Raw genomic sequence first — 26,616 nt, 5'->3', positions numbered from 1 at the left:
ATTCACACTTGGTTGATAATAATATAGCATAGAATATCCAAAATATGGTCTGGCAAGCCTTACGTAGAAAAGGGGTTACGGCGCGAGTCTCGCGTTATCTGTCATGGTGGACAGGATAAGGGTTAGAGTAACCATACCAATTTATTTTATCGTGTAAGGGCTTAATAGATTCAAAATAAGCCAAACTTCTTTTACAACATGATTATACTTATGTAGTTGATTTCTACACTGTTTGTTTTTCTGACTTTAGTGATGATTTTTTATGCTCCATTACATGATATGGGATCAGTTCGTAGCCTCAACCACAACAAACCAAGTTGAGGCTACGACATCGTAGCTAGTTTCCGAGTATCTTCGCCGGGTAAGTCCTCGGGCAGGCTGACTATCATAAATACTGCAATAGATTGCAATAAACAGAGTAATGCAGTTTTGGTTTCCTTCCTACTAAAGCAGATATGTGTACTTTTCGTTTTCAAAGTTGTATTTAATGGAAAATTAAATAGAACGTTACAATGGAAACACATTCACAGCTTTTTTTAAAATAGTAATTTGAGCATATCTTTTTTATTATTCTTTTTTATTTTAAAGATATCAGATAAGATAATGAAAATACTGAACATTTACAAGAATGCAATCATATCGAAAATAAATATTATACATCCACACAGTACAGTACACTAGCGAAAATTGGATGAACGAAAACATTAAAGTTTTATTTATTTAGCTAAGCCAGTAAATGCAGGTTTTGATGTATGGTTATTTATATTGATAATTGAAACCGTTCAGTGTAATTTATCAAAATGATTAATAAATTTGTTCACGATCACATATTTGCTTTCTTATTTCATAAACCTTTTTATTAAAAATTATTTGGAAAATCTTAAAACGTGTATGATGTAACCCCAAAGTCTCTAGTCGCGCCAAGGGTCATAACTCTAGCAGAGGTAAATAGTACAACACAATAGAAACTCGAACTGAACTATTTAATGCGTGAGTAAACCCTATAAACTGTAATTAAAACATCATTCGAAAATTCGAACTTGACCACTTAACACGTGATTAATAGACAAAGTTAATATGCACACAAACTTAGGAAGAAAAACAATAATGAAGTGAAAATATTTTTCTATGTGGATGCCGAGAGTCAAAACAAGAAAAAGTAGCACAAAACCTGGTGATAGTATACTAATCATACTCTGTTTACACAAGATATCTCTCTCTTACAGTCTGAACATAAACGCCATAATAAACTCCATCCTTTTTTTAATTAGTGTATTCTTTGGTAATATTATTTTAAACTTTTTGTGCTTCGCAAATGTCTTGTCCTGTTTGGAAAGTTTATATTAATTACAAATAAATTAGGTGACTTGTTTTGATATGTTTTATGCACTAAATTAAAATTAGGTGACTTGTTTTGATATGTTTTAAAATTAACTTTAAACAATAACGTTCTGACATCAGTATCGGAGCGTCATGTTTCAGAGCGGCCATTTTATTGCGTTGATATCACGTGCTAACTTGTAGTTGTTGACGAAATTGTCTGACGTTTTCTTGACAGTGATGTCACGCTTTACTACGAGTTAAGAAAATGATTCGCGCTTGTCTAAATCCCGTAAGTATACACATTATGCGTGACAGTGAAATAAAACCCAATCAAACAAACAAAACATCGAATTCCCTAATACACTTTTATTCACATTCAAAATATCATTTTTTTTTCGTAATGTCAACTTGTTTGATGTCGACTGTCAAATGAATAAAATTAGGGGACTTCTTATCTCCGCCCGTTTCTGATTTTGTTTTCCGAATATAAACTCATAAATAGTTATCAATTTCGCTTTTGAATTTAATGACATTTTCTTTTTCCTTTCTTTCCTTTTCCCAGTTTTTAATAATGAAAAAAGTAATATAATATATTGAAATCAATATATTTTTTTAAAAGATAAATATTTTTATTTTGGTACATCAACATTTCGTAATTTTAGAAACAAAACAGTATTAAACGTTTCTAACCCTGTCATAAATGCATTACGTGGCGTTTGTATGATTTTCAGAATGGTGGAAAGCCGCATCGTTGTTATGACCAAGACTTATACTAAGAAGAAGAAAATATTGATTGATATTAAGATTATTTATTGTTATATTCGCGATTGTTGCCATTTCTTGTGATTGTACATTTCTTTTATGATCTCTGAGATGGCCGCTAGTGTCACTGTGATCAACCCGTCCGAACAGATTACGTTTTAAAAAAGGAAAGCAAAACGTGGTACTCGTAAATAAACGGCCACTAAACAAATTTCTGTAGCCATTAATATTTAGCAGATCAGGTATTTTGATGATTCAAAGTGTAAATGAACTTTTAAGAAAATTACATTGTTTACGAATTATTCCGCGATTTCTTCTTTAGGGCTTCGAAACCGATCACGCGAGGATATGAATAACAATTATCAAATTTTATAGCAATCATCTTTAATATTAAAGACCACACACGTTTTAATATAGTGAATAGTTGCCCAGTGTTACTTAATTATTTAAATATATTCCGACATGAATATAATATTCGCAAGTATCTTGTCGTGTTCGATAGTTATACAAAATGTAAATATTTTTTATACAGCATGTTGTTATCTTATTAGTCAGCATAAAGACGTTTTTAATATAGAGAATATTTTTTTGTTTCATTCTCATAATCAAATTATACTCTACTTCTGACTGGCTTATACGCCCCTTACATCTAAAACAAGTTTGGGAATATCCTATGAGGGAGGTGACCCACACTGAGGCGCATCGAAGAGACGAGAATGAGTCAATAGGAATACTCTACTTTTCTGCAGCATCGGTATGGATTAGGAATTATAATTTTTCCTAAGACCAGTCCAAAATTAGAAAAGAAAACCAGTCTGCTGAAAATGTCATGTAAGTTAATTAATTTTATACTATATGCATATCATTGCTTATATGTTGTAATTATATACACTAATATAATGCATATATAATATTTTCCATTTTAAATTTTAAATAATGTTTGGATCACATGGGTTTTGTGTACCACTTGTATTTGGGTGGTCCGCTACCGGAAATGAGGATCTTACATTTATTTATCACACTCAGCCGGTTTAAAAACCAATAAAACACAACAGTTCACTTTGATGTGCATACAGCTTCATCGCTGACAAGCTTACAAAGCTTTAAAAAATTTAATTATATTTATTAGAATCGATATTTATTAACAGATTATTGATATAATAAGAATATGTATTATTTTGAAACTTATTAGCCAGGTGGGAGCAACGTGGGAGTTGAACTGAATAGCTTCAAAATGCCGTACAATCAGACAGACATGGATGACAGAGGAGTCTACTATTCCTCAAATTATCCAAATTATTCAGTTCCATTGACACCTCCAGGATTAGAGGCAATTTATTCAGCATGTAGGAAATTATATCCTGACCAACCGAATCCGCTACAAGTTACGGCTTTGGTAAAATATTGGTAAGTGTTTGTCCTGTACTTTATATGGGAACACTGTGGAAGCCATTTTGTGTTTATTGTGTATTTACAAGGTATCCACGTTGCTGTTTACAGTCAAATCGTATCGAGACACGCTGAAATTATTTTTATTTGTGGGCCTGATGTATTAACTGCATATTGAATAGCTAATATTATGAGTCGGTTTTTACATATTTTTGATTTTATAGACGATAATGTTACATAGAAACATATAGGCTTTAAATGTACTCTTCAGTTTTTATGGAAGTTGCATGTTTGGTAGGCCTCATCTAAATATATCTGTATACTCTAGCACATATTTTGTAGCATGTCTTTCTTGTAGCAGCTACATAATGGTCTTTGAAGTAATATTGATTGACAAACTGACATTTTCTACTCAGATTCTCAAAAATTACTCCCAGCTGAACTAGACGGCAGCAAATGACCTATGGCAGCTTGTACTTGAAGTATAGTATGCTCACTACGAGTGTCAACCCGGATAATTTTCTGCTTTAATCAAAATGGATAATTTTAGCTTGGAAATGAATTTGCCCAACCCAGTGTTGTCCCCTAGATGTTTAGTTAAAATCCCCCATTGTTATCAGACTGGGGGTCAGATTGAATAGAAAACAAATAAAAATGAACCTTTGTGGCCCATTCCAGGACTACTTGGCCCATAGCAGAATTGAAATAACTGCAAACACTTGATTTCTTCATATAGATCTGTTTAACATCATTCCAAAACAGTTTAATTTTTGTGAAAATATGTTAGAAATAAAGTTATGCAACTTTTAAGTTCCTAAATATTTACAAATTTCTAGAATTTGTGTCTTATACAAATGTATTCAGATTATGTGTGGCAGTAATGGAACCGAATTAAAATGTTCTTTCCATAAAAAATGTTATAACGTTATTTTTTGTTGAGATATTATGAAATTTGATATTCTGATTGCATTTTTCCTGCTGGATTCATTGCTCATTACATCTTTTGTCCGACTTAAGTATTTTCATTTATAAATGAAAATCATATAAACTTTTCACAACTTTTATCACATTGAACTTCATATAAATATATCACCTTCGCATTAGTTCGCTCATATGTATGTAAAACAACTTCGAAAACAACAAAAATGGAATGTTTATTTATAATTGTCATTGAAACAATGTTGCAAAACCTAATTGCAGGTTTTTCTGACACACCAAAGTTAATAAGAAGTTTAGTTGTGGAAAAGTTGTCATCGTTATCAGCTGTTAGAAAATTCAAATATAGTGGACATTGTCAACATGGGCAAACTAAAATGTTTTACAAATTCAATGCTCATTGCAGTTGGTTTATAAAAGTTTCTGATATATAAATTTTGTAGCAAAATGAAGATTGGAATATGCCGATTTTGATGATATATGTATGATGCATTTATTTAAGTTGCCAAACTTTTGGTCAGTCTGCATTAAGTTGGAGGGATTATTTCTTTGTGTAGGAATATCATAGGAACATGCTACAGTCATTGAATTGTTTACATCTCCTGTGATTATATTGAATATTCATAGAGTTTTAATAACCCGCATTTTATAACAAGGCAGACCGCGACATGATTAAAAGCTTTTTTCCAATGACGCGCGAAATCTGTTTCTTTCGATAATTATAAAGTAATAATTACATTAATATAGTGTCAATTATATAAAGAAAACACGCCTATTATGGATAATTTTATTAGCTTTTACAATATATAAAATATATTTCAATCAGATGACATGTATTAATGCTGCAATGAACATTCTACACTTGCTCAACAGTTTCATCACATTTCCAGGTAAAGTGTCATCCTGTCCATGTTAGACTGGGGTTGATACACATAATGAACTAGTTAATAGTAATGTGGATGTAATGTTCATTTTTCAACTGTTATTTCATTTTCGTACATCCTTTCAACTGTCATATTTTTGCAATAGAAATGTTGGGGAAAAGATCATTTTTCCAGATTCATTAACTTGATACTGTATAATCGACTTTTTCAAACGGTCTTTGTTCTGCTGCTATGCATATTGCTCAGCGAGTTGAATTAGCAAGTGACTTTTCATGTATGAATCTGATTACAGTAACTCTATCCATCATTATACCGTAAAATTTTGTATCAACAGTTAATATTTTCCAGTATTATAAGTTTAAAAGGTCTCTGTTCTTGTATGGCTGTTTTAATTAAGTTAAATATTGTGCTTTTACAAATTAAAATAAGAGACAAGGAAGCATTTCTTATTTATATGTATTTATATTTTGGTAAAATAGTTTGTATCTTGCCTGTCTTTGGTCTGTCTTATTCCTTCTCTCAGTATTAACAATAACGAAAGATTTTATTTATACAAATTTATTGTCAACAGTAAATATTTTGACATTCTCTTTTCTTGACCCATTTACTAGCTGTAAAAAGTCCTTAGGAAGAACAGTTTTGATCCGGAGGTATTTTGATGACATTTACATACTTGCCAACCATTATGCTTTTGGCGCAATCATTACACTTTTTTAACACAAAATTATGCATTATGCATAAACATGTGGTCTGTGTGTTTTTTGTATATTCCCCTCCCAAAAGAATTAATAATTTGTTTTCTCAGTTTATATTAACATCTCATTAATGCCACATACCGTATTGTAGGAAGGATGGCTTCTGCATAACTATGACAGAAGAGTACGCTTGTCCATAGACTTGTATGCACTTTCCTAACAGAATTATGTTCTATTTATAGTGGCTGCCCTATTTCCTAGAAGCATGGTGGTTTCTACTTTCAAACTTTTGACCTTAGTTTCTATTTATAGCATCTGTACGGCTTAGTTTGGAGAGAACAGACTGGTTTCATAATTTTTAATCTTTGCTCGCATATTCTTGTTCTGATTCATATGTTACAGAACCAATCTGGAGGTATTTGGTGCTAAAAGCCATCATATAGTCGATGCATGTATTAGAGCAAAAATGCTTTTCAAATAATTTCACAGATGGATTAGAAAACAATGAAAAACCAATTCAAAGATGAATACTTGAATTACATAATACAACATTCCATTCTGGGGCAGTTTCTCACCCATTGCAGGCTGTGTGGAAAGAGTTTTAATGATGGTAAAACAAAAAACCTTGAATTAGCTCTTTTTACTAACTCCACTACTAAGGTAACTTTTTTTTTACAGCAGAACTAAATTGTGGACATGAATTTTATAAATGGATAAGTGTTATTTACCGAGTTCTTAATAGAATATGGACCACCCCTAGCGCTGTAGCTTTAGAATACGTTAGTCCTTTGTTCAAATGAATGTTTCTTGATTCCAAAATTGCAAAAAATATGCATGTGCAAGAACAAAATCATCTAATATTGTTTGGTGTTGAGCAGAAGATACTTCACTTAAGATTACAGAAGCTATGAAAATTGGGTTAATATACAAGGGTAGAGATTGTGATGACAAAAAGTTGTACTCTGCCTTTGTAAGAGACTTTGGCAGTGAAACGAGCAAAGTCAGAGTGCTCTTCTTTCATTAACAGAATTAACAGTAGATTCCACTGGAGAAAACATTTTTGGTTTGCTTGATAATGCTTTGAATAAACATAAGTTGGCAGAACCATATGAGGTTTTCAGCTGATAACAGGTGATGACTGGTATTCATAAAGGAGTTGTATTCTATATTTTGAAAAATGTCTCCATCAGTGTGCATATCAAGTTGTCCCTGCTTTTAATGCACCTTGTTGCAGGAAAGGCTGCTGTTAAATTAGATGGAGAACTCCTGAAGTATCAAGTTGGCACTTACTGGTGTGCAAAATATTTGTAGTCTCGGCTGATACAAAGTGTTTTCAGAGTCTGTTGCTTTTTAAAGCTAAAAGTGCTACATATGAAGCCATAATTGATGTTAAAAGATCAGAGGGGTAAGTAAATGATTTTGTACATATGCTCATTGAATTTTATCATGTTATATGTGGGTTACTTTTTTTCTGCTTAGATTACTCTTTTTGTCCACTTGGATTACACTTTTTCCTTGCCAGGGGTTGGCATGTATGCATTTATGGTGCAGAACATTCAACAGCCAGGATTGAATTGATTTGGTTAAGAGATATATAGTTTTAAATTGTAGAACAACAAGTACTGTTTAATTTAATCGAAGTAAATGAGAATAAATGTCTATGTTGACATGCACTTTAATTAACTCCAAGAGTAAACAGTTAACCATAAAAATCAAAACATGCAACATTTTTGCTTTTTATTTCAGTGATCAATAATAATAAATTTGTTTCTTTTTATTGTTCAGTAGCATTAAGTGTCACGAAAGCCATACAAGATCAAAGGGAAGGATGACTTTGTTGTGGGCCGACTCCATAATGGCTGAATGTTATTGAGAGATTTTATTAATTAAATTTGTATGGGCTTGAGAATCTTCATTTAGTGTCAGAACCTTTGAATGGTTGAAATAAATAATTTGGGGTTCTCTGATGCACAAATGAGAGTAGAGGGAATCATTGCAACCTTTCATTTTGTGAAATTTTGCATGGATTCCAGCACAGAAATGATGACCAGTTTGAGAGTCAGATTTTAAAGTAGTGTTTGTCCTTGGTGGTGGTGAAACCAAGAAAACTTTATACAGGGTTCTGTACTGGTCCTGGAATCCTGGAAAAGTTTAAGAATTTAAAACAATAAACTTCAAGTACCTTGAAAAGTGAAATTTTTTTAAAACCTTTCAAAGTTTTGGAAAAGTCATGGAATTTTTGACAGTGTAGTTCATAAAAATTGTTGACTGCTAATTTCATAGTGCTGAGCGCTGGTTATAAAACTTGTTTTTAACACGGAAATTTTTTGATTGAAAAGTGCAAGATGTTGTGGTCCTTGAGTTGTGTGAAATGGAAAAGTCGTGGAAATTGTTGTTTTTTAGCCTGTTCATAGTGTGTTTATTGCTTTTCAAACAACCCTTGCTTATCCATTCAACCAAAATTGAGTGATCTATCACTAATATTCGATAAGTTACTTAATCTTGCCTTTGTTAATAGATTATGAAGCTGATGCATATCCTTCTTATTACATTAACAAATGCTGCTCCATTTGCCTAGTGGTTAGAGCATCCGCATGCGGGAGGTCATGGGTTCGATCACTGGCCGAGTCATACCAGAGACTTAAAAAATGGTACTAACAGCTGCCTCGCTTGGCATTCAGCATTAAGAGGTTCATGTTAGGACTGGTCGACCTGGTGTCAGGATAATGTGATTGGGTGGGACATCATGCGGCATGATGCCCCAATGTGAGAAGACACCTTGAATTAGTCTTTCAGATTGTTTAGAAGAATTGTGAACCCTAATTGCCTGTTAGCTATAACTTTGCTTTCTGCAGCATAACACTTTTAGAATTGAGCATTTCAGTCAGAATTCTTTATTGGTGCCTTTGTATTGATGGGGCACTTGACAAGTTTCATTTTTCATTTATACCCTTCTTGTCAAAAAGTAGTGTCTATTATCCAAACCTATCAAGAGAAGATGATTTTGACTGTTAAATTGGTCATCTGAACAATACATTTTTTATCAGCAGGGGATTTGTATTTTTGGGAGACGTGGCATGAGTCCATTAGAGTGAACAATTCAAGAAAACTGCCGTTCTGCTGTTTTGTTTTGATCTTTAGGTAGTGGGGTATATTTTCAGATAGACTTTTCAAGGTTGATTTATATTGTTTAAATTACCTAATTATCATGTTACCTGGTATGTTGTTTGAAAATTTTGTTCTTAAAACAATTAGACCATTGTGTTCAGTATTTGGGTCATTCAGATTCTTCAAGTCTTGCAACTAACAAGAGTTGTTTTAATATGTGCATTGTGTTCCTTGAATAAATCGGGTGTGCAAGTTCTCTGCTGGAAGAAAAAGATCACATTACATCTTTTTCTCAACCCCAAAAGATACGTTTTTACAGTGCCAATGAGGAGCTACATCCATTCATGTGGAAATAAATTGCCATAATCTAGTGTTTCAAAATTTATTAAATAGCCAACTTAAAATAAGTATATTTTTTAAAATACTGTTGGAGATGTAACACTTTTTATTACATCAGATTCTCAAGCATAAACATATGCAGTCACATGTAAGACAAGTCCAGCTGTAAACTGCATAGACCCAGATATGCCATCCCATAATGTGCCAGCAGATCTGGGCATTTTGTTAATAGTAGTCAGAACACACAAGATAGGCCCTGATCTATAGGCACATTATGCTGTGTTATATCAGGATCTTTATTGTTTGCAATTTGATTTGACTTGTATGCAAGTATATACTGTAATGCACAAAATTGAAGACAATAATGATCACACCGAAAGTATCACAAATCATTCAGAATGCACAATTCAAACATTGTATAATAATTTTCTTTCAAACCTGAACATTCAACAGATTTTATTGTTTTAATTGCAGACAATAAATTCCATCTTATTGCTCCAGCATATTTTAAACTTCACTTAAACTGTTTATTATTTGGTTTTGGAAATTTCACCTGAGTTGGGGAAAGAAGGGTCCATGCTTGGTTCAAATATTTGGGCAAAATGACTTTTTTTTAGCTGGAATAAGGTGGTGTTGGCAAAACTAGGGAGAAGTTGATGTAGACAGTTCAGAATTTACAGTGCTTAAGCTATTTTTGTTGCCAAGTTTTCAAAGCATAAAACTTCTGTTTCTAACTTTCCACCTTCCTTTTGGAAGTATAAAACAAACAGAAACAAAATTCAACATATACATTATTATTCCACTGTATACATATAGATGGGATGGGGGAATGCCATGCAATAAATTTTTTATGGTGATGTGTAATTTTTTGTAATGTTAAACTTGCAGGCCTCTAACATTTACCTGATCTATTTTGCATTCTGGAGTACTGGTCTTAGTTTTCACATTTTTAAGCAATTAACAAAAAAACTCGCTTAGAAGTCAGGCCCGACTATAATTTGCATAGACCCGAATCTGCTGTCACTTTCTACTGCTTAATAAACTACATAGGCTAAGATCGGCCAGCACACTGCGCGATGGTGTTATACAGTTTTATTCAGAGTCATGCTTCTCATGAATTGGACACACTGCTCCGGTGGCCTAGTGGTTAGAGCATCTGCCTTGGATGCTGGATGTTGTGTGTTCAATCCACGCGCAAGTCATACCAGAGACTTACAAAATGGTACTAACAGCTGCCTTGCTTGGCGTTCAGCATCAAGAGGTTAGTGTTAGGACTGGTCGGCTTGGTGTCAGGATAATGTGACTGAGTGGGACATCATGCTACATGTCTGCGGCATGATGCCCCAGTGCTAGACATCACTATAAACTGCCACATTGCAGACATCGTAGCGATATGACTGAATTTTTTTTAAAGCTACGTTAAAATCCAAATCACGCACATGAATTGAACAGGTGTTTTTATTATACATTTCTAGTTTGAAGGAAACTTGCTCATGCCCCAGTGGATAAATAAAGAGCTTGATTAAGTGATGCTATTTTAAAGCATAAAACAGGATGGCCTAAAATGTGCTGTACAACATTTCAAAAGAGCATTGAACCTGCAAAGCTTGTATTTGGAACATGCTATTTTTAGATTTCAGTTTGATATCTATATGATTTAGTTTGAACCTTTCCAGAGAATTTGAATAAGTAAAAATATGAGAGCAATACACATTATAGAATGAATTGAATAATACATTGAAAGTTATTTCATTACCGAGGCAGCCAGTTCAGTGATGACTATAGAAATACACCAAGGGATATGTGCCTGTAATGTTTGACTATTTCTCTGTTTAATATACTCTTTAAAAAAATTGAACAAGCAAGTACAAAATTTGTACTGCACTAAAGTATGGGTGAAAATAAATATCCGTATTGTTGATTGAACTCTTATTTGATCTTATTCAGTATCAGTGCGTTCTGTAATTTACTGACCTATATTTACATCTTGGGCCCAGTTTTGTGGGGGGGTATAATTTTAATTTGAAAAGTCTTGTGGATGTTTTGTGTGGGTAGTCTAAATTTATTCTCTTGTTTGCTTTCTCAGTTAAAGGGGGGTAGAAATATAAAAATATTATATGGCACCAGTAGGACCTGATTGCATGGTGTGGGAAGTACCGGTAGCTGTTTCCTAAGCCTGTTTGTAGACGGTTTCAATTTAACAACTTTAATGCTATTGTTAATTATTTTACTTTAGGACCTTGCAATAGTTTTAAGTTACCAGGTATGGCATTGTAATAAATGTGTCTCTAGTGTCAGTATTAGAGAGATACAGATTTGATTGCTAAACAAAGTCATATAAACCTTGGAATGAATATCTAATTTCTGATACAAATCATTAGTTAATGGAATATTATTAAATTTCATTTCTGGAATATTATTAAATTTCATTTCTTTTATACATTTCTTAAAGTCAGGGAGGGACTATTTCATGGACTATTTGATTAACGTTGATACAGATAGTTTCTTTGTGCTTAAAATTAATGAATTAAATGAGCCCAAAAGATTTGTAAGATCAACTATTTAATTCAGATGAGTGGCTGAATGGGACTTTTAAGTACCACAGTTTGTTTTGTGTGTCCTTGGTTTCTTAATTCGTTTGTAAATATTTTAATACTTTCAAGACATTGTTTTGCATCCCTAGTGCTCAGAATATGTAACTCTTCATTGCTTCATTTTTCTTTGTTTTAATATTTACACATTTTTATGTCCTGTTTCCTTTCAGTAATGTGGCTTGTTAGTTTATGCAAAATAACTGCTTCTAATTTCATAACCTTGTTTTTGTATAATAGGGCAGGTTACAGTGATTTTGATTTTTAACATAGCTTTAATGATTTTGTAGTCTTATAGCAACAATGTCTGCAGTGTGGCAGTTGATAGTGATGTCTAGCACTGGTGCATCATGCCGCAGACATGTAGCATGATGTCAAACCCAGTCTCATTATCCTGATACAAGGCTGACAAGTCCTAACACTAATCTCTTAATGCTTAGCAAGGCAGCTGTTAGTACCATTTTTATAAATTTTTTGTATGACTTAACCCTCATCTGAAGCAGATGCTCTAACCACTGGCAGGTTACAAATTATGTAAATGTGATGCATGCATTTTGTCAAGATGCCTAGAAATAGCCAGAGTGAGCCGTGTCTTAAACTCAATGGACAAACTTTGTCGCATGTTGGCTAAATTTCAGTATCTAGTGTCAACTGAAGATGATGTTTCTAGGGTGACATTACCTTAAAGCCTAGTAAATACATTTCTTTCTACAGCTTGCTGGGGTGTTTACAATGTTATCTCCGTACAAGTGGAAATCATTTGTATTGTATATTTCTGTATTTCAGGCTACCATTACAACAGTAAAAAAAATTTGTTGTTAACCAAATGCCTGTTAATTCAATGATTGGGTACCCGATCAAAGGGAAATTGTATTACATTTGTACAAACCTGAATTACTTTGTTGTAGGTTGACAATGGCTTGAACTGCATGCAAAAGTGTATGTTTTTCATTGTTTACTTGCACGTAAAAGAACTGCTCATCTGTGTGATGGGTTCTGATCAGATGTTATTTCACACAGATTGAACACTATTTTCATCCAGCCATTAAGAATACCCACCCACTTTTCATGTTTTACCCATTTTTAATTTTAAAACTTAATTTTAAATTGCTGCTCTATCCTCTCACACCTTGCATATCACAGAGTGAAAACTTGTTTGTTCAGTGTTTCGTGTGCACATTGCAGTGGCCAGTAGTCTCACAAAACGAGCCATGAACTGTACATGTTATTCTGTGTCTCATTCACTCCTGACGTCACCAGATACAATCATTGATTGATTTTGGAACCATGTTTTCTTGACATGAACTAAAAGGGTACCTGATTGCCTGTTTTATTATCCGATTATTATCACCAGAGTACCTGGGGTAGGTTGCATTATCCGATTATTATCACCAGAGTGCCTGGGGTAGGTTGCATTATCCGATTATTATCACCAGAGTACCTGGGGTAGGTTGCATATAAGTTGGTAAAAGTAAGAGTGAACAAAAAGAAGGAATGAGTGAACCAGTGAACATTAAATGAATGCAAGAAAAGGTAGACAAATATAAATATTTCAAAATATATGAATTTACTCACAACTGTGAATAATGAAGAGTATAATAAAGGACCATGACAATTCACAAACTGACGTTTTAATTTACTGAAATGAAAAATGGAAGTATAAGATGCAGATTAAGACAATAAACAGAGGTTACTTTTGAATAGGCTTTTTTAAATTTGTTTTTGTGCAGAGAAATATGGTTTAGAATACAAGACAAAGTTCCCTTGAATGCACCTCATTGTGTACACTCCAATTCTGCTGTCCAAAGCAGAATGGCTGTGCATATCAGTTCTTGTGGGCAAATGATGTCAAATTCTGAATTGGTAACCTGTCTGTTGGCATGACTTGCTTCTATATAGCTGCTGTTTGGGACTTGGGGTTGGGTACAGAACAAGGTTCTACTGATGAGAAGTTACAACAGATCAAATTAGTTTTTTCAATCATAAACTCCGTCAATCCTATAGTGACTCATGTCAGAGAAAAAGCATTGGTGGTCACAATAGATCATTTTTCTTTGTCTTTTTATTTTTGCTGAGAAATTTCATGTAAACAACTGCAATGACATACATCCATGACATATTTTTGTCTTTGAAAAATGGCAGAGGTTTTGGATGCACCCACCTACAGTTAAACAATTGCTTCCTGTGATTTTGACCTTTCTTGGCCCCCAAGCTAGAGCTATATTCTCACATATCTTTTGTGGGAAAAGTCTGATGATCCCCGATGAAAACTTGTTATGCGAACCAAAAGTAGATGCCAGAAGGATTGACATTGTTTGTGACAGATACATCTTTCCTTTTGCGACATTTGTCATAGGTGAGGCAAACAAAGGTTGGTTTAGCATGTATTTATTTGTAAAATGCAGTTAGAATCATGGTAATACTTTATTAATTTCAAAACCTTTGGTATGAAGTTAGAGTAGATAAAATATCTGTTAATCAAAAGGGTTGAATTTTTCATATCCATAACTCTATTTTATTTCAGAGTTAGAATTGAACATATTGCAAATTTGTGTTCTACTTTTTAATTTTGTAGGAAAATGGCTTAGCAGTTGACAAAAGTATCACTGTTTTTAAAAAAAAATTAAGTTCTTGTTTGTGAAAATTTTCTTCCTGACTTGGATAATGTGCCATTGGCTACTGCATTGTCTTCAAACACTACCCACCCCCTTTTGGGGGGGTGCTGTGGTGGGGCCGCATATAAATATTAACATTTGCAAAATACTTGGCTTCCTCTCTGCATGAATAATTCTAAATCCATTTCACATCCAATTTTTCTCCCTGGAGACCTACACGAGGTCAGTTTTGCTGCCTCCCTCAAGTAGATCAATGAGCAAGCTAATCCTGTCATACAATTCAGGCTGATCAATTGCTTCCACCTGACAATACACCCATTTGCAAATGCTAGGACATAATGGTTGATAGTAAATAAGACCATCAGTGGGGTCTAAATTTGTCAAATAACATTGGGCGTGTTGATAAAAATAAATGGGCTTCAGAAATGGGCAAACTCGACCATGTCTACATTGATTTATGGTGCAAGTTTCCTGTTAATGCCATCGATTTGATACCAGTATTGGAAATACCTGTCATTGTCTTTTCACATTTCAGCCAACTCAGCTTGTATTTTTAAAACTAAAGTTTACAATCTAACTTGATTATCTTGAATGTACATATATATGTATGTGATAGGGTTTAAGGGTACATCAGGCCGATACAGGCAATGTGGTGCTGATTAGAAATACAGAAGAAGAAAAAATGCTAAATTGCTTACAAACTATAGTCAGCTAAACAATTCAGAACAAACAAAACATGAAGTGCTAAAATATAACCAATAATTTTCTTTATACAGGGATGATTCCAAAAATACAGTTTTCAGGACCCACTCCCTAAAATAGAGAAATATTTTATCATGAAATGAGTATTTTGGGGAATTTACAACACAGGCTTTTGGTTTCCGACTTCCATCCCTTATGACTCAAAGTTACTGCAACTTATTTTTAGGTCTCTCTTAATAGCAGATTAAAAAATAAACATTTTAAGATGTTGTGTATAGGTTAAAGCAAAATTAACCAGATCATTTTGTTATTCTTTTTTCTTTCAGAAAAGTGGCTGCTTTAGATAGTGGTGGTAATAGAAATGGATGTTGCTGTGTGTGTGTGTGTGTGTGTGTGTGTGTGTATACATGCACACGCGATATGTACTTGCTTACAAGTCAAGAAAAACTGCAAATAACAAAGATGATCTGCCATAGCATGATGTGCTTGCAGATCGGGGTCTATGTTGTTTGCATTTGGACTCATAAGTGAGTATATATGGTAGGTGTGTGTGTGTCTTACGAAACAAATTTATCAGTTTATTTATCTTACATGATATAAATGTGTGCTGCATTATGATTATTCTGTTTTACTGGATTACAATTATATGGCACCTTCTACTTTCACAATACGGGTATGAATTATTTTTCTTGTATTTTTATCAAACAGATACAGGTCAACAAACTTCAATACTGAACACTATTCAAAATGATATTCCCTACAATAAAACAATCTTTTTATATAAAACATTGGTTCATTAGAAGTATTAAAAAATCAGTTTTGTGTTGCTCAATCGACCATGGGTATCTAAGCATGCTGTGGCAAATTATTTTGGCAGTGTGTTGAAAATGAGCAATTTGAAGCACAACGTGTGGGTATTGATCATTACCAGTATCTGTTAAGTATCCAAATGAAAAACAATTTCCTCATTTATCAAGGGTTTCATATCAATTGCTATGAACATAGAACTTTTCACAATGCACATATATCAGAGAATCCTTACATTTACAGTTTGTACTAAGCAGTGATTCGGGCAAAATGGTTGCCTTGGTGACATTTTATCTAAACAGGGCCAAATACTGAATTTACCTTGTATTGTTTTCATGACTTTTCCTCACCTCTGTTTACTTCAGTATAATGCAGTAATTAATCACAGCAAATCATTCATGTTTGTGTCAATTTTTATTTTAAAGGAAAAGATGGACATTTTTCTGTATGTATGTTCCGTGGCCAATATTGGAGCAAACTTTGGTGATCATGAACACTAGAGATTGCTTTCTCTGGAATTCTAGCTGAAAATTCACACATGATCTTTGAAAAATGAGGAGAAAATTGAATTTTTGGAGCACATGAATTATTGGATGTGTCCATTTGCTTTACTAATAAAATTTATCATTTTGTCAAATATTGCATCATCTGTATATATGAAAAACAGACTTCTGCTATGGAAATTGTGGTTGAGTTTGTTACAGTAACCTATGTTCAGGGTTGCCATTTTACAAAAACTGAATGAAACTAATTAGATTATAAACTTTTAATATTCATCATGTTTCTAATTATTGAAAATATGCTAACAAAAAAACACGACAAACCAATCCATTAGTTTACGGTAACTATTTTAACTCACAGTATCTGCAAAACTTTCATTGGGATATTTTAAAATATTGTTGGGTCACCAAGGGAAATACGGTCCACCTAGCAGCACTAATTAATCTGGGAAATCATCCCTAGTGTGTAAAATAAAAGATAAAAGTAAAACTTAGTATTTGTGTTAGATATATAATGGTATCAAATTGAATGGGAACTGGACTTAATAGGCATTCCAAAAGTCTGGAGCTTCTTGATTGTCAATGTCCTGAATTTTGGTTGTTCACTGTATAAAACTCTTCACCAATAGTCAACTCGGATACAATGGCAAAGTCTGGATTTTTTATAATAAGGACATTAAGAAGATAAACATCATACTAGTAAGTAAAGAGATCTGTATGGGGTCAAAATGATAAAATCATCAAGTTGAAAATTGTATTTTGCTGAAGAAGGATTAAAAGGGTAATCCAGTACCATCATATAGAAAATCCATCATACACCTTGTGATAATGACAAACCGATATCTACATAACTCCTGAATGAAAAAAATGCACATTCAAGAAGGGTTTACTGGTCTTGATCCAAAACAAATTAATTTATGCTGGGCTTATCAACTATTAGTCTCATGGGGTCTATTTAGGCAATTTATATAGACTTTTGAAATTGACCCCTCTCTTTTGCTTTGTAAGACCAGAGACTTGTTCAGCTATTCATCACCATAAGCTGGCTTCTTGGTGGGTCCACAGTGGGCAATGTAGGGGGTAGGCTTTCTCTATATTATTGCCAACACTGAGAGCTTGCTTCTGTTCACCCAGCATTGATCAGCTAAAATGAATGGTAATTATCTGTCTTCCATAGAGTCCTCATTCCCTAACTTGGCTGTATACACCTTGATAATTGTTCCCAGTATGTAGAATGTCAGATAAGATCAGATGTTCACCTGGATATTTTACAACTTAGATATAGTGTATCTATTGAGCTTTTTAAAGATGAAATATTATAGATGGTAGATATTAAAAATCTTTGAACATACATACTTAAAAAATTTGGTCTTTAGAGGTGGTATACATTTTTGACCAGGTTCTTAAATAAGTATATACATTTTGTAAAGAAAGAAAGACACAAGTATAGTAAAGCATATTTTTTAATCCCTTGGACTGTTGTTATTATAACAGATTTACTCGCCTGTTTCCATGAAATGATACATTATTTAAAAAGGTTAGTAGTAAGACAAATATGGTTGAAATTTTAACAATTTTAGAGCCAGGAAATTAACATTTCATCCACCTTTAGAGAGACTTAAAAGGCAAACAATATTGGCATCTGGCATTCATAGAATGAGACATTGTTGAGTAATGGGTGGAAAATAGATTCATAAATAAGTGACTGGATTGATTTTGTTTTCCACTGGGGGGGTTGTACTTTCAGTCTTGACTGTGTCCCCCACATTGCTATTAGAGTGCTCATCAAAATCGACCTGATTGATGTAAAACATGCTTCTAAATAAAGATTAGTACAGAATGCATGCACTGAAATAGATGACTCTTACAATGATTTTCAAATAAATGGTTTCCTGCATAGAAATAATGTCAGCGGCGTGATGGGGCATGCTGACAGTAATTGAAGTGGTTTTGAAGGTCTTTTATTATATTAATTTACATATACATTTAGTGCTGAATACGTTAATAGCTGTGTGCAGTATAAACCCATATCTGCCTTCACAGAATGCACTTATTGGTCAGAGTTCTGTGTTGTTTGCTCAGTCTCTGATATTTCATCTTCAGAAAGCTCAATAGATACTGTAACTCACTATACATGTATTTTAGCATCATTACATTTTCTTTACATTTTAATTTTGCTATAGGAATGAAGTGAACTTCTAGAGAATTACCAATGTCAGATTCATTATTATATCAAATGGTTTACAGTTTTCACCTTCTTAGTAGCATAGTAATAAACATTTTGAAAGAAGAATTACAAAAGGAATGGTTAAAAAATATTCACAACTATTACCAACAAGACTGGAAAATACTTTAATAGCATTTAGAATAAATTGACTTTTTAGTACCTTTACTAATGTGTGAAACTTGCCCCCAAAAAATCCTTAAAAATTCACTTGACCAGAAACTTGAAACTGCTACTGGTCCTTTCTATAACCAACTGGTCCTGAATTTTGTCATACAAGCAGACAAAATGTAGTCACTGTTTTGAAGTTAAATGTGTGTAGATGTGAATTATGGCCTTTACTAAAGTTATTTATGTAATGACACATGGGGAAAAAAAGAAAAACTCAAAATAAAGAGATTCATGTCATGTCAGATTTATTTATAAAAAAAATTAAATTCAGTGTAACATGGCCACTGTTTACAGCAGGGACAATGATGTTTACTGTCCAGCTGATCCAGATCCAAAAATAACCCCTGTAGAGGCAGGGTATCAGAATTGTTGTCATTGAGGACCAGTCTGAATCATAGTCCATATAAGAATCAGGAGCCCCAGCCTCCAAAGATGATGCTTTGGTATCTTAAGTACAGTGGCCCTGACGTCAGGCCTGCAGAGTGACCAGGTGCACCAGCCTCCAAAGATGCTGCTTTGGTATCATAAGTACAATGGCCCTGAAGTTAGGCCTGCAGAGTGATCAGGTGCCCCAGCCTCCAAAGATGATGCTTTGGTATCATAAGTACAGGGACCCTAAGTAATAGTCTGAAAATATTTACCTTTATTGTTCACTTGGTGTCTAATACCATGAAATATCCAGTTTGTAGATTATACTTTCTAGTTAGTCATATGCCATAAGATCCAGCTGGTCATATGGACAGGCAGTAATTTTGCCTTCTGGTTATGCTCATTGCAAGTGGGGCAGATTTGTATCTTTTATTGTTTGAAACATGTCAGCGTTAAACTAACAATATAAATTCATTATGTCATCAATTTTGGATGATATTTTAACCTGCTATTAGAGTAATAATTAGTATCATTTTGGGGTACATTTATTTATTTGATTTCAAGGAACCGCTAGGTGAGCTGAGAAAGATGAAAGGTCCCACTTCAAATTTTTGGTGACCTCATTTTTTGAAAATCTTGATTGGCCAATGGTCCCATCAGGCTGAATATTAGATTCAACTTGGTAAATAATCCAACAACTTGAATGTCTTTTAACTGATCTTTTTTTATGTATATAATTCTTATTAAGTTTATCTCCAGGATTTATTACCTCGTGGTTTGTAAATGGATAATGTAAAGGTTACGACAATATCCACGATTCGCAATTACTAGTTTGGTACCTTGGAGGTATTGTTGCATTTGTGAACAAAATGATTCTCAGGTTGGCCAAATTATTTAGGAGCCATTGTCTGTGTAAACTGTCCAGTCCACAGGGGGGTTCATACTTGGTTGTCTTGGGATGGAGGAAAAACATGCTATTGTGAATTGAAGCATGGGAGGTGGCTTTACCTTGACAACTTCTCATTAGGGGGTGGCTCTACTAAGCTGAGTAAACATTCTACCTGTATTTCACCTGTTAATAAGTGATTATAGTCCACAGGGGGTCTTCACTGAGACTGTTGATTACACACACAACACCAGATCAAGCCAAGGCAATGTTTTCCCAATTGATTTCGGTTTTTCATTGTTAACTGATTACAGGTAGATGGGTGACCTGACTAAGCACGTAGAATGGATTAGTGTTGTTGTTCCACTAGGTGGGGGATGGGTGGAGACCAGTTATGGTCTCAACTGAACAAGGTTACAGCTGTGTTATGTAATTGTTATGGCATTTTTCATCTGAAATGGAGCAGTAAAACTTTTGAATTAATTTTTGAAGCATGTGTAGTAGTATTTTTAACAGGCTTGAGATCTTTTATGATAAAAATGTTTTTCAATTTCAAGTTAGAACCCTAATGAGAAATTTTATACGGTTAATTATAGTCAAAATTAGCAGGATGAGCGTCCACAGGTATGGAATAAAGGTTGCCACATATTTCTCTTACAGATGGAAAGGTAGAAAGTTCACAGTTATTAAAATTGAATTAAATTTCCTGTGTGGTAGTTTTCTTAAGAAATGCAGCAAATTTGGAGTTATTTAACTTTTGGTTTTTAAAAATACACAAAATTTTGTAGATTTCATGAGTATGTTGCATATCAGGGTTTCATGTTATGCTTGCTGACATGACGATTGCAAAGTAGTTTTCTCTGAGGGACACATAGATTTCCCAACAGTGGTGTGCATGGTTCCCATGGGTCCTGGAAAAGTCAAGGAATTTCTCATAACGTTACAAAGTTTTGTTACAGTCATGCAGCTTCTAACGTTGGAGTTAAAATAAAATTGATAACTGCTACTTTCATAGAGCAGCAAACATTAGTTTAAGAAACATGGTTTGAACATCCTATTTATAAATGGTCCTTGGGGTTTGTGAAATGGCCCTAGAAAATTTTTGGAAAAGTCATGGAATTTGTTTTTGTTAGGTCTGCTAGGGATATGCAGAGATGCATAATGTAGAAAAATCAGAATGTCATTTTTGCAGAACCCATGTTAGTGGGAATCAAGGCATAGAATGAACTTTCCAGAGCAAGCACTTGGGTAAACAGTTTGCAAATTTTCTTTGATTATATTTCCTTAAAACCACAACAGATTCTCATCATACTTCGCATTTGTCATTGTGAAGCTAAGACTTTTAACTCTTGGAAGTGCATGCTTATTCCTTTGACTTCAGAGTGCAAGTCAGTCATAATAAATTTTCACAGACATGGAGACCTGACAAGGTAACACCATTACATAAAACTGATGTAAATAATTACAGATGCCAAAACTGTACTCTAATTTTAAATTTACAAGATGCTCTTAACTAACTTAAAGTATGGTGCAGAGAAAACAGTATGATCTTAAATACAGAAAAAACAAAAGCCCTGCTAGTTACAATAAAACAAATGAGCAAAGCTGGATAGTAACAAATTCCAGTTCTGTTTGACAATGGAATTTCTCAAAACCTTGCAAAACCTGCCATAAAATTCTTGATGTACTCGTAGATAACAATCTTACTTGGTCTTTTCACCTTAAACATATTTTTAAAAAAGTTAATTATATTTTACTGCTGAGGAAAATCAAAACATATACTTCATTTCAGTTTAGGGTCTTCTTTTATAAAGTTATATTCATACATATTTGGACTATTGTAATATAAATTGTAGTAATACTTCTAATTCAAACAGCAAAACTTTTTAACACTCCAAAAGAGGGTATACCTTTTAATTCTAGACAATTCCAGGACACAGTGAATAAATAATTGAAAAAAAATTGACAATACATGAAAGAATAGTTTATTAGAAAAGCAGGCCTGGCCCTATGATGTGTGGGGCACAAGGCAGCAAGCGATGAGAGCAGGACCCCAAGCAAACAAATTGCATGCGAGTTAGCGCAGGGCCCAAGGCGATTGCTTCGTTCACCTTGCCCTAGGGCTGGGCCTGTAGAAAAGCCAAATTTTGTATAGAATCTCCAAAAGTGCCATTCCTGTCTACGTAGGAATATCTTTTTTCAAAGAGATGCTGATGATGCTCCAAGGTTCATTAGTAGTAAAAGTTTTTATACCGAAGCCAAAGAAGGAATATGTTAAAGAAAAAGGTATACTGGACCACTAGTATATAACAGTCCCAGTAAAATAAGGCAGCCTTCTAGCATTTCTTCTTTTCATAATGTCTCAAATGGATGAAATCTTACAACAATTGAATAGGTCTACTAATTTATATATATGGCCTGCTTTTCCGTACTTTTGCATTGTTTTCACAGATGCCTGTGCATTTTTTCAAGGTTTGATACTTTAATTTTTAGAATCATTTAATTCTTCAGTTTCAAGCCAAATTTATTACATCATGCTATGTACACTTTATTTATTGTATATAGCTGCTAGAAGGCATCAAGGTAGATTAGTTTTCTAATTAAATAAATATACATTATTATTATTATTATTATTATTGTTTTTTAATTTGCCTAAATTTATTAAATCCTTTGATCTTCATAATTTGGATGAATGATTATGAAGCTAACACAATTTGGTGACATGCACACTTGCTGATTTGACCTTGTGATCAGGTCACTGTTTCATAAAAATTACTTTTAAGGTTGGGTACAGTTTTTTCTTTGCTAGCATTTTCCAAACAGCTTGACTGCTCCAGTGGCCTAAGTGGTTAGAGTGTCTGCCTCATGCGGGAGGTTGTGGGTTAGAACCCCGGTCGAGTCATAATCGAGGCTTATAAGAATGGTGTATTTGCAGTGGCCTTGCTTGGTGCTTAGCATTAAGAGGTGGTTGTTAGGACTGGTCAGCCTGGTGTCAGGATAATGTGACTGGGTGGGACATTATGCTACATGTCGGTGGCAAGATGCCCCAGTGCTAGACATCACAATAAACTGCCACACTGCAGACATCATAGTGATATGACCAAAACATTTTTTAAACTAGATGAAAAATCCAAAATGCACACACCTAAACAGTTTGACAGATTTTCTTCATACTTGGTGTGAATAGTTATAAAGGTTACTGATCTGTTTGACCTTGGGTTAAAAGTCACACTTTTGTAGCAATACTTTGATTGTGTCATGAAGCTCTTGGTTTTGATTAAAGTTTCTGTATTGACTGGGAAGGTGATGGGTACAAAATCCTGTTTATAGTGCTTAGAAAATTGCCCGACTGTTTCCCACATGGACAAATGCTTATTAAAGCTAGTGTCAGGAAATATTACTGTCAGTAGTTCTTTACTATACATAGATTCCTGCAATACTTGCACAGGCAATAAAGTACATGTCACATGTCAAGGTGCCCTAGACCCAAGATAATTATGAAGCTAATGGTGGTTACGGTGACATACTTATGACCTTTTATGTTATAATTCACCGATATATATATATGCTCAGTAAAAAAAAAGCTAAATTAGATTTAAATATTTCATGCTCACTAGAAAATCTATGCATTAAAATGTTATATATAATATAAAAAAACATTTGGAAGTATTCAGTCTTGACCAATTTTTAAAAAATACTAATTATGGCCAAATATAGTTTTGCATTTCGTGGTAGTGCCATTGTTTTAGGACCTCTGACGACATCACAATTCATGATGGTCTAAACGAAGTCAAATTAGAAAAACAGGAAGCATGCAACTTTATAATGATACTTAGTATCGTAATGTGGGCATTCTATGATCTTTAAGAATACAGCTAAAAAGTATATGTTTTGCGGTGAGATCTATTATTTTAGGTAAGAAAATTGCCTGTTCAAAATGGGAGTTTGCATCCAGATATGAGATTTTCTCTGGTCCTAACAATAATATTTATAAAACTTAAAAAAAATTGGGGCAAGTTTGCAATTTGGGATAAAATGGCATTTAAGGGCTGAAAATCATGCATCCTTTAAGCTACATAAAAATAAGTAAAATTTTCTCCCATCTGTTAGCCAATCTAAAACAATGTTGGTGTATATAAACTAGTGATACGAAAGTCTCTGAATCAGACTGGATTGGATTTAGACATAAGTAACAAGGAAGCTTTGTGCTCTGACCCATCTCTGATGATAATGAAAATCATCTTGTTATTGATGAGTTGATAAACAGTTAGGAAATCATCTCGTTATAGATGAGTTGATAAACAGTTAGGAAATCATCTCGTTATTGATGAGTTGATAAACAGTTAGGAAATCATCTCCTTATAGATGAGTTGATAAATAGTTAGGAAATCATCTCGTTATTGATGAGTTGATAAACAGTTAAGGAAACTGAAAATGAATTATGCAAGTGGATTTGGAACTTGAAAAGTGTTTTTACTAAAATCATTTTATCTGTGCACACTCTCTTCAAAAGTTAAAGTAGGCCGCAGAGAATTTTGTCTCACAAGAAAAGGTTGAGGCAGAAATAGTGATGATATTGCTACTAGCTAATTACGTTTGGAGATCATAGTACTGGTATATGGAGTTGATTTCAGTCTCAGCTATGAAGAAAATCTTTATCAAGCTTTTTGTAGGACATTTTGTTTAAATAAAAATAAATTTCTCCAATAAAATTTACTTTGGCAGAATTTGCAAAATTGACTGTTATAATAATGGGGGGGGGGGGTAGATTCTCCACAATTATTTACTCCATTATTACTGTTGAGTAAGGCCTGTTACATGCACCTTCATTCTTGAATGATCCTACGAGCCACTACTGTAAAAGTGTATTAATTGCACAGTCATTTAAAGTAAAATGAGGTTTGTTTAATAAGGTCACAGTTTATCATTAAAGGAAAAATGCCCTTGTTTTCATTTTTTAATATCTAAATAAATTAAGAGGAAAAAATAAAAAATTTCCAATTGTACTGTGTCACACAAGGATGTTATAAAGAGCTTTCTAAGTTGGCCTTATTGTTGATTTTTTGGAGGCATATTGCAAGAAATATCCTTTTACTTCCTTTTAAACAATGAAAAATGAATTTTGACATATCATTCAGGCAATGATTGAGGTAGTACGAAAGCATGCAAAAGATAGAGGAAGAATATTCAAAAATAAGACATTCCATTTCGTAATAACTTCAGACACATATCTACATGAAACTTTTTCATTATAATTTTTGATGATGAAGAAATATGAGCCGTAATATTAAATAGAACATGGTGAAACTTTTTTATTATGGCTTTATAAATTTAAAGAACTGCATTTGATTTTTGATGCATTATTGTTGATAAGTTTGAATAAAAATAGGAATCTGATGTATCAGTTTTCTCTGTGTATGTGTATATACATATATAGGTTGTAAACAATTTTTTCCAATAATTATCATAATTTTTACTTCATGTTTTCTGTCAGTGACCATACTGACTAGGTATTGCATTAGACATCTCAATTTATTCCATTTTCACAGGATCATTCTTCATTTCATAACCTATCACAAATTTCTTAATAATTTGTAAATTGTTTGCTCTAGAAATATGTCACATGTGCATAGATATTAGGGGCAGGTAACTTTTGTGAGGGTCATTTATTGAAATGCATCATTCATGAACAGTGCATCAGAAATGTAGAATAAAGAATTTGAGGTTTTCTTGTATGGAGGGTTCATAATAAGTTCAAACAGAAAGCTCTAGTTGTTCTCTACACTAGGAGTATTTAGCAAGACTTAGTGTACCCTATATACTTGCTTATAAGACAGTCTATATGCAGACTAACTGTACACAGACCCAGATCTGCCATTGCATAATGCACTGGCAGATTTGATTCTGTGTAGTTTGTTGGGGGTAGTAAGTATCATAAAAGCCAGAGACCCTGATCTGCATCTGCATTATGCCTCAGTAGATCAGGATCTTTCTTATTCGCTGGTTGACTTTGCATGTAAGTGCATATATATGGTATTATAGAGAGATGTCTCATCCTGTAAGAGAGTAGTATAATATTGGCAGTATTGAGGAGAAATAGTTGGGATTCGTCTTGTAAAGATTTACCTTCACATGCATTGTAATATTTTTAGACATATTTGAAAAGCACTGTGAACTTGTATGTAGTCCTTAGTTCTCTAAGCTATAAAACCTTTGCCTGTTAATCTTAATCAGCCTGATAGGGGGTTGTTCCAACATTGTCCACAGACATTTTTTGCAACACTAAAGGACATCATTTTTGTCATTGCTGCCATT

At 33.6% G+C, this 26,616-nt stretch overlaps 1 protein-coding gene across 2 annotated transcripts in view; it reads left to right on the top strand.

Moving 5' to 3' along the window:
• Window positions 1-3,294: 3,294 nt before the first annotated feature.
• The window catches only part of LOC149794691 (suppressor of fused homolog), a 47,593-nt gene continuing 24,271 nt past the window's right edge, over window positions 3,295-26,616 (top strand). For both annotated transcript variants that reach the window (XM_089964299.1, XM_089964297.1), the window contains exon 1: window positions 3,295-3,492. In XM_089964299.1, coding sequence (XP_089820425.1) covers window positions 3,320-3,492 — 173 coding nt within the window. In that variant the 5' untranslated portion in view covers window positions 3,295-3,319. The remainder of the gene's footprint in view (window positions 3,493-26,616) is intronic.

Source organism: Sinohyriopsis cumingii, chromosome 7 (assembly GCF_028554795.1).
Source record: "Sinohyriopsis cumingii isolate HCF-2022 chromosome 7, ASM2855479v2, whole genome shotgun sequence".
Lineage (NCBI taxonomy): Eukaryota > Metazoa > Mollusca > Bivalvia > Unionida > Unionidae > Sinohyriopsis > Sinohyriopsis cumingii.
The sequence above is the reverse complement of the archived record's forward strand: the minus strand, read 5'-3'. Positions and strand labels throughout refer to the sequence as shown.